At 41.8% G+C, this 10,126-nt stretch overlaps 1 protein-coding gene across 3 annotated transcripts in view; it reads right to left on the bottom strand.

Annotated features, from left to right (window-relative positions):
- Positions 1–6: 6 nt before the first annotated feature.
- Positions 7–10,126, bottom strand: part of NR3C2 (nuclear receptor subfamily 3 group C member 2) — a 189,069-nt gene continuing 178,949 nt past the window's right edge. For all 3 annotated transcript variants that reach the window (XM_083861011.1, XM_083861012.1, XM_083861010.1), the window contains 2 exons: positions 9,354–9,511; positions 7–1,134 (listed from right to left, as the gene is read on the bottom strand). In XM_083861011.1, the coding sequence (XP_083717137.1) occupies positions 979–1,134; positions 9,354–9,511 (314 nt within the window). In that variant the 3' untranslated portion in view covers positions 7–978. The remainder of the gene's footprint in view (positions 1,135–9,353; positions 9,512–10,126) is intronic.

Here is a 10,126-nt window from a genome sequence, read left to right as displayed (position 1 = left end):
TCTTAAATACACTGTAAACGGTTCATTATGCATGCAGAACATTTCACTTTACAAAAAAATTACCTTGTTTGTTTAGACAAAGATAGTACTTAAATAGTCTCCAGCAAAATAGAGTTCTTTCAAAAATACTTTCCCGTTCATCCTATTAACCATTAAAGATTTTTTTGTCTCATTTACAAAAGTTCCTTACACCTTATTTCAGGTCCTTCACAATTTATACATACAGCAATGTACAGTACAGCAAAAGACTGCAAAAAATTATTTGTAAAGCCAGCACAATAGATACTATAAATTGATACCAGGGCATTTGTTTTTCACATCTTATCCTTTTGAATTAAATAGTAAATGGACACTTAACACAGTGTATATCATCTATGATGGGATAACATGGGATAACAAATGCCACAGGTGGGGATAACAGTATTCCACACCAAATGTTCTGTTATTACTTTACACGTTAGGGTTTGTGTGTGTGTATATATATGTGTGTATATATATAGTTTTTGTTTGTATTTTTTTTTGTTGTTTTTTTTTATACAAGAAAAGAATATTAATGCCCCATATTGACTTTACGTTTTATGTGCAAACCAAGGGTAAGCTTTAAAAAGTTCTCATTAGTTCTCGAACCCTTTTAAAACAAGCAAACAATACCAGAAACTACATGGCATATTTAAAACTCCATCTGTTAAAATATCAAAATCAAAGAGTTATTGACTAGATATGGCTTTTCATCCAGAGGAACAGGAACATTTTCTAAGTGTTTTAGGGTTATGGGGTAATTTCCAAACATCTAGGTCTTGCCAAATCCAAGTCAACTGCTTTCCATTCCCCCAAACCCTTTGTATGATTTTAGACTATTCAGAGACTGCTGAACAAGTGTAAAGAGCATGTTTAAAATATGGTTTCTTGGGTCCTTCATGGGTGTGGAATAACACAGGGAAACTTAAGGCAAAGTTCTTCCATTTAAGACATTTTCTATCACTTCCTGTGAAAGTACAGGGGCTTGGCATTCCCAGATTCCACCTTTGGTAGCTGGTCACTGATGATTTCCACCAGCATGGCTGGAAACTCTACTTTCAGTGCCTGAGACTCTCGGAAGGTGTAGAAGCAGAATTCCAATAAGTCACTAACAAGCTGAAATACAGAAAGAAACACTTTTTAGGAAAAACATCAAGTTTTTTGTATGCAAACAACAGCTTACTGATAATTGATTATTTCCAAGAAATAGCATCTTACTCTGACCTGACAGTCCATTTACAGGGGTTATAAAGCAAACAAAAGAACCCAAATGCCAAAGGGCTACTTGACTCATTAAAAATCAGCAAACTAGGAAAACCCAAGAGACCACAGATTTGATTTTTCAGCCTAGTTGCACTTTTCCTTTCACTAACAGCAACTGGCCACCACGAAAACTCCAGGTCTACAAAAATAAAACCTTCTGCCCAGAGGAAATAGATCAGCCATAAACTATTGTATCTCTCAGCTTCAGCTGGATACACATTCATTAAATCAGATATTTGGTTAACTTCAGTGCATTCTCCAGGGCCCACGACCTACAACTGCCAGAGCAGCTGATGTTTGCAGCTCAACAACACAACTCCTGTGTCACACAGTGGCATTTCAGGTTTTACAGCAACACAATCTGCACGTTTTTTGGTGGCTGTGACCTAAATGCATCTCCTAAAGCCTTACAGTGTGTTGGACCCTTCCCAATCTTTAAGAAATGTGAAGGAATGAGGCACATCCAGGTTTCAGTGAGTGTGTGAACTTCCACTGCAGTTCACACACTGCTGTGTGATTGAAGGAAAGAGCCTATGCTGTTTAAAAATCCAAGTGTTAAATTAATTTTGGCACCTTGTGTCCTTGCAGAGGACATGAAACATTTCTGCTTGTTTAGTTTATCAAACACAAGGTTTGTCATTTCAATTCTTACCATGTAGAATTGCACTCTGCCATAAAGCCCCTGTTAAAGATAGAGCAAATAAAAGTGGAGTTCTGGAAGGCAGAAAAGGAAATGAATAAAAAAATATGGGCAGCAACATTTCCATCCTCTAGCACCATACCTTATTGTTCATTTTCTGGACTTTCACAGCTGTTCTTGCAAACATGTAAGCAGTTTATGAACACCCCAGAGAAGTGCTGAGATCACTCAAACACATGACTCGCTGCTATTGAGCACTACATGAGTCTGTTTGCTGGGGCTTAGGTCATTCCTGATGATCTGGCATGTCATGAAGCAACAGTAATTAATTAAACAGATGCATGCTAAATAAGTAGCATAGACATAATCTGCTTTTCAAGGAAAAAATGCTGATGTTCAAAGGCTTACTTTACCCATGAGGAGGAGGTTGTTACTGCATATACCATGTGCCAAAAATACTCTAAACAGCACAAAACCAAAGTGAAGGAAATTGTGTCGTGGTGTGATTGCCACTCCCTCCTCCCTGCCTCTGGCATCAAACACCAGCCCTAAGCAAAGTAAGCCTTGCACCTCAGCACAGCCTTGACAATGACCCTGTGAAATGTGCTCCTTTTCCTAAACTTCTTTCACATCACTGATTGTGAGAGGGGGATGGGGTCACCTCTGTCCCACTGCCTTCTGTGCAGCTCAAGTGAATTCCTGCCTTGTCACGCCTGTGTGGAGCCTCTGCATTCAGTGAGACAGGTCACAGGAAATCCTACCTAGAAACTATGAATTCTGACTACTTTGCAAGCTTTTATTAGTACCAAATACATGCTTATGTCTGGTGAATATGCAGAGAAGGGGAAATGAAAAATAACACTACTGAAGGAAGTATAATCGACTCTATTCAATAAACAAGTCAGTAGCCCAGTGGGTGAAAACTAGGATGGGATACAATCACAGCACAGCACACTACAAATCTCACCACAGAGGAGAAAGGTAAAGTTTGCACAACAGTTTAAAAGAAGATCTCTAGAACCCTCCTGTCATGTCATACTTAGGTTTGAAGCCCTAAGGATAATGTATTTTCTATACCTATTTAGTTTGCTAAGACTTTTGTTCCACTTTCTTAAGCTATCAGCTTTAACATACTTGACAATAATCATCCACATAAAGAAAAAGGGAGGATTAGGAAGCATGTGTGTCCCATGTGTGACCCCATGTGTCACCGGGACCATGGGATTGCAGTCAGCATCTTTTCAACTCCAGCCTCGAAAGCCGCATGTTTGGGACTGGGAAAGCATTAATTTAAAATAAAGAGGAACAAATGTGGCAGAATTGAAAGGCAGCTCAGAAATACGAAAATGTAAACACTGTGCTAAGGTCAGACAGATAAAGCTGTGAAACCAAGAGCTGAGCCACGAGCAGGCTATTTTCTGCAGGTGTGTCCCCATGCATTTTCAAAAGCACCAGCTCCCTGCCAGCTCAGCAGCCTTGGCATGAGGATGCACTAAAAGGATGAAAAGCTCAGGTCCCACAGGCAATGCTAATTTTGAAATTTAAGTCCTTGCTTCTGCATCCCAAACAACATTTGTCTGATGTAATTTTGATTTGTAACAGGTGAATAATTTAGATGGTCCTTTGCTTTAAAAGAGAAGTTCCCTCTTCAGTAAGGATATCAAAAAGTTTGTTTTCTCTTGGAACACACGAGCTCTGTCTTCGCAGTGACTGAGGCACCACAGGTGACAAGCAAGGTAACACGAGCTATCAAGCAGCTCCAAACGTGCCTTATCAATTTCCTGGATCAAATATACTCCTGGTTGTTCTTTAAAGCCTTGTAAAATCCCTGTGCTCTGAGAACTCCTGACTACACTTGAGCTGACCACTTCTACCCTCTACTTCTGGTGGTTTATACTGGAAAAGCTGAGAGCCCCCCCAGTCCAGCAATGTGACGGACAACTCCAATTCAGCAGTGAGAGTGAAAAGCACTGCTGTTTGCACAAGCAGTGCAATGGTGACTAGAAACATCCTGGATTCTACAATCTCAATTATTTCAGCTACTGAAGCACAATTCTGAAGACTTACAGCTTGGCAGTGCAGTTAAGGCCACAACTAAAACAATTCCCAATTCTCTCATCACTACCCTGCAGAGTGTGCTGCGCTTCAAACATTTTCAAGGCTACAGCAGTCTTAGCAATTCTGATATTTTTACCTAATCAATTTTTGCATTTGTATGCTGTATTGAGCACCTCTGGGAAATAGGAGTATTAATCAAATGTAATTTTCTGTTATTAGGGTGGGGTGTCCATAAAATGGACTTTTTCACGCATACTGCTCTTCATAATTAAAAAAAAATGAATCCTTTAATGAAGTCCCTGAAGTTAATACAGTTATAGTGACCTTCGAGCACTTGCCCCATTTTTACAGCAAAAAGAATTTATTCTAGTTTGGAAATCTCACCATGTTGCCTTTGCATTTCCAGAAATGGTAAGAACTACTGGATTTGCAAGGGTGCACATTTCTGTGCTCCATTTTCTCCAAATTCTCTCAGCATCTGAGTGTGGTATGAAAGCCCACAGTCACTTCTCTATCAGGAGCATCTCTGTGATTAAGCCTACTGAGACAGCAATTAAGACAGCAGTAGGGTAACAACACAATGCTGAGTAATTTCTTCCTATTATTAGCTACAGCTATTACTGTCAGAAACTTCAGTGTTCTCCTATATATATTAAAAAAAAAAAAAAAAAAAAAAAAAAAAAAAAAAAAAAGACACTCCAAATTGCCTCTCTCTGTCCCTTTTCAGGAATGGGTCTCTTTCCTCACCCAGCAGAGCCCTCAGTGAGTTTAGGAATATTGTCACTTCCTTCTTTTGCCACTTTGTGCAGTGGATACAAAACTCCTGCTCCAACAACCAGGAAGGATAAGGAAAACCACTGCCCACCAGGTCTTGATTATTCCATTACCACTACATTATTTTTTGCTCCCAGTCCTATGAAAATCCCATGATGTAAAATAATTATTACTCCAAGGGCTCAGGAAGGAAGCTATTCCCTGTGGGATGGCTTACAGGCTGCTTCTTGGAGATCCATCTGTCCTTTGGTGACCCACAGTGGCCAGTTCCTAGCTGCCTAGGAAATCCTGAACTCTAACCCAAGAGTAAAACCTTCCACATCACAGGGAGTACAAGGGAAGACCAAGGGATGAAGCCTCTGGTTATACCTATGCAGAGGATTTGCCTCATGCTAGTAGGAGTAAGAGGTGGATAAAATACATATGAATTAGGCACCAACAGTATCTGGCAGAGCAGGCATGGAGCCTGGTTCTGCCTGGCCAGGTGCATTTATCTGACTGAGGAACTGCCTTCATTTCTTCAGGTTTCCTTCATAACCATGTGCACACCCAAACCACAGCACCTGACACCTGGACATGCCATGGAACAGCCCGAGTTCAACTCGTGCTCTGTGCCTGGAGGATGCACCCACAGCACCACACACCAATGAAACATCCTCATCCCTTGGCCAGCACAAACTGGAAGCCAAGCCTCCTTTGCTGTTCCAACAGTAGTGGGGTTCTGCCCTTCCCCAACAAATACCTATTAAAGTGAAGGAAGAGAGATCCAAGCATCACAAACTGAGCAAGATGATTCTCAGAGTAGCTTCTGTCTACATTAGGGAGCTGGGAATCAATTTCTCACTTGACAGATGCATATTAGCTGCTGCAACACACACCTAGCACACTCCCACATCGCTGCTGCTCTGGGAGTAGAGCTTGGATCTATCCTCTCAATAAACAGAGAAAATGCTCACCCTGAGAATTCAGGCACTGGGACTGAAACGAGGCTCCAAACTGCTCATCATCTGTGGGACACAACTTGGGCAGATCAGCAGCAAAAGTAAGTGTACCCAAAGGTGTTGGGGACAGCTGAGGGGCTCATCTGCAGCTTAGTATCTGCAGGATTAGGAATCTGCAGAGGCACATTTGCATCCAACACAGCATCCCTTGCAACCCTGCCCCTGGAGGATCCGTGCCCTTATTCCCACTGTCAGCTTTTTCAGCAAGTGAAATCCTGGCGCTCTTAGCCTATGGAAAGATCCACCTCAGCTATAAAGCATTCCCTTCAGGAACCATAAAAATTAATTATTCAGCAGCATGAACCTTAAAGAATTTATTTTTGTTTGGCAGAAAATGTCAACAAGCAAATGACAGCGCAGGGTGCTGCCTTGCCAAGACAAGGGGAAGGTTCACATTGGGGTTTAATGTCATGGCATCGAAACAAAAGCCCTCTTCACTCAAAGCCTGTTTAGCATCAGTCAGATTGAAACCAAATTCAGCTTTTGTTCTGCAAACTCCCTAACCATACACTACACAGTCTGTATATGAAATGAGGCCTGCCATGCAAGATACAGCCCTTCCTGCCAAAGCCAACAGGAGATGCTGAGGAAGATCCAAATGAAGTTCTTGATACCATGTGCAGGACATCTGTTTCTAATGTTCCTGAGGGAGTTTGTCAGGCACTTCACCTCCATCCAAGTGCTCTCTCCCCAGAATGCCCACGGCCATTTGCAGGCACAAGACCAAAACCTCTGGGGTCTAGGTAGAGAGGGGGGCTGGTCCAAATTCAGGAAATTATGCACATGAGCCACCCAGAATAAGAGAAATGCAATCCTTACAAGAAGGAAATGTGGGATCACAGAATCATTAAGGATGGAAAAGACCTCTGAGATCACTGAGTCCAGCTGTTAACCCAGTACTGCCATGTCCATATCACTAAGCCACGTCCTGCTGCCTCGGCACCCTGCAAACAGAGAGTGACAGGGCAGGCTGCAGGCAGGCTCCTAAGGCCCAGCACAGGTGTGCACATGCCCAAAGCCCTGTTCCTCTTGTCTGCCTGGGATAGGTTTCCATCTCTTATTTCTCAGGTGCTTTGAGGCTTTATGGATCATTAAATAAAGTTGCTGATGTTTTCGAATACTTAAGTGCCTGCCTGGCCTTCTTGAAAATTTCTGTATTTCCTCAGCTTGGCACTTTTCTACCTGCACATATGTTTGCTGTGTGGATGAATGATTTAGCATACTGAGCAATGTAAAACCATCTTGTTTGGGTTTTCTTTTTCTTCCTTGTATTATATAAGCCAAGCATACTGTAATTTGGTATTTCCACACACCGTATTTCATATATTCCTCAGACAGATGTCTTAAAAATGAGGTTGATGAAAGCATGTCTGGAGGTGCAAAGGAGCAGTGATTTTTATTGCTTTCCCCTACACTCATGTAAAGTGAATTCCACGAGGGATGAGGTGCTGCTCTGCTCAGATGGACAAGCTGGATACAGCAGGAGGGCTGAACAAGCATGAATTGTGCACCAGCCCCTTCAGGCTTGCACTGAAAATGCCAATGCTGAGACTACACCAGCATGTAAACATGGGGCCTCAGCTCCAGTTAGACTGCCCAGCACCAAATATATTCTGATCCTCTAAAATTATAATGGAGTAAGTTAAAAATACATAGGTGACAGCTGAAGAAGCGTTCCTCCTAGACTAAGGAACCGAGCAGAAAATTTGCATTCACATCAACTGAATGGAGAAATTCTGCACTAACAGGCAGTGGGGAGAGAATATTAATTCTCACTTCTCATTAATATTATCACCAGTCTAAATTTATTCTGATGGATTTCAAAAACAAAAACGCAAAGAAAACCAGTTTTAAAGAGAAAAAATAAACAAGTGCCCTCGTTGAACAAGTCTCCAGAATCATCTCTGAAAGGAAGCACTGTTGTGGAGACAACCGGCCTTTCTAACAGAGATTGCTGACAATGGGACTTTCTTTAAAAAGTCCTTTGAAAGAAAGTGCCTTATTAAAACAAAAGTAATGCAAAAATAGCTTAATTAAAAATTAAATAAAATGCAAGAGCAGCCTGCTTCCCCTGGTTAGTTCAGCTCCCAGTGGTTGATGCTGTGTTTTGGAAAATGTCTGTAGGACATGGGAGCGCTCTCAGTAAGCGTGAGCCTGTCATCCAGTCACCTTAACCACACAAACACTCCCATTTCAGCAACAAATCACAGACATTGTCTATCCTGAAGAGGATTAGGAAACTCCATAAATGCAGGGGTTTGTTAGGCTGCCTCGAGGTTCAGATGTGAATTTTTGCAAATGATTTTATCACTCCTGCCTTTTTTTTTCCCACTAAACCACTATAACTTCCTTTGCTGGCACTGAGCAAGTGAAACCTGATCTCTGAAGAATGAGCCATTACCACAGTACTAATAATACTCTCCCTGCCTCCCACTAAGGTTTGCAATGTTTTAATGAACAACAGAACAATATTTGAAAAATAATTCCATATGTACATTCTGTAAACAGACCTCAGGCTCTTACACCAATCTGACCTGAAGTGCACCATACTGTACCATCTCTGCAAAATGAAATTTAAGTCGAGCACAAAGACATGCATCTGTATGCAGCCTGTGAAAGCAAGTGCTGTAGTTTCTTCATGCAGCAAAGATCCTTCCCTGCCCACCCAGGATGGAGTAAGGCAGTTTTCTCCTTTGCTGCAGTATGCCACATTTTACTGGGAGAGTGATGAGCATGCTGGGAGCCTTCCTCTTGTGTACCCAAACACAACTAAAGGTCACTCTCACTGTCCCCAGGAGTCTCCCATCACTTGCACAGCTCCAGAGAGGATGGGTGCCAGCCTTGCTGGTCCAGGCAATGGGCTGGTCCCCAGGGAACTCTCAGGGAGCACTAGGAAAACCCCCAGCTTGAGGAGGCCTTACTAGCTGGGTCACTTGTTTCCTCTGTAGAGGCTGCAAGTTCCCTCAGAGCAAGTTAAAGGAGATACAGCCCTGCTGCTGCAGAGGTAAATTTTGCACTTACCATTACACTGGCTAAAACCAGGTTGCTCCCAGCTAAGCAGCTCAACATTATGGACACCCCTTCTGGAATGTATCACACCTACCACAACCACTCTGCCACTCTGGGCAGAGGCATCAGCAGCCTGGGTGTTGAGACTAAGCTTTTTATACCTTAGACATGTAAAACACCTTGTGCTGGAAGAAGACAGGGTGGCAGAAATGACCCAACAAGGAATCTTCTGCTTGAAAAGTTCAAATAAAGCTTCAAATACCCAGGATGGCCCCAAGGTCTCAATACATCTTTTAAAGTCATCACAATTACAAACCCAGCTATAAAAGATCACCAAATGAATTCCATGTTTATTGGCACATCAGGTTTGTTGGATGTGTAATACACTAACCCTGCACCTTTCACCTTCATGACTTCTACTTCTGTCTTTCAGCTTCTTAAATTAATCTAACAACTTCTCTCAGATGTCCCTTTAAAAAAAATATGGTTGGTTTTTGTCTCCCTGTCAGTTAACACACTTAAATTTGTTTACCTTAATGGAGAGATTTTTTTGCTTAAATTTTCTGCACTCCCTGAGGAGTTATACTTACATCATGCATGGAGTCAAGAAGTTTAGTCAGTTGGTAGAATCTCTGCCAGCTTTGCCCAGAGTTACTTGGACATTTAGTTACCATCTTCTTTAGTTCTTTAATGTAATTTGCCCTCATTTCTTCAAATGCAGCTTGGCTTTTGAGACCATCCTTGGGAACTGTCATTGAAAAGACAGTCTTAAATTAGTATTAACTGCATTGCTTATTCTTTTGATGTGCATACTTAAACAGTTACACCAATCAACGAATGAAGGAATGAAACCTTTAAGCAAAGTCCATAATTTTACAGACATTGGTGAGGGATCAACAACACCACACAGATTCTCAAGCAATTCAGGCATCCTCTCCAGATGTGTGATTGCAGAAGCTGTGGCAGAGGACAAGATAAGATCTTAGAAATACCACACATGCTATCCTCATGTCCAAACTGCTTTCAATACAATCCAACCACATAAAAACCAGGCAGATGGATCACGGGTATTTTGCTAGAAGCTGAAAATGTGATTTATCATTCTTGAATGATTCCCCACACTTGGCAGAGGAGGAGAAGGTACAGAATCACAGCTGTTATTATCTGCAGAAATGCTAGACCAAGTGACAGATTTTTACGCCATCAAGTAAGATCTAAAATTTCTTTGAATGTTAGCAAGCATCTGAATAGCATCTAGAACAAAACAGAGCCATTTTTCTGCACAGAACAGAAGACTGTTTTCCAGACAGGCATCCTGACCTAGTGCTTGGCCATGACAGACAGTTGCAAACATTTCTAGTGT

This window comes from Zosterops lateralis (genome assembly GCF_965231275.1).
Source record: "Zosterops lateralis genome assembly, chromosome: 5".
Taxonomy (NCBI): Eukaryota; Metazoa; Chordata; class Aves; order Passeriformes; family Zosteropidae; genus Zosterops; species Zosterops lateralis.
The sequence above is the reverse complement of the archived record's forward strand: the minus strand, read 5'-3'. Positions and strand labels throughout refer to the sequence as shown.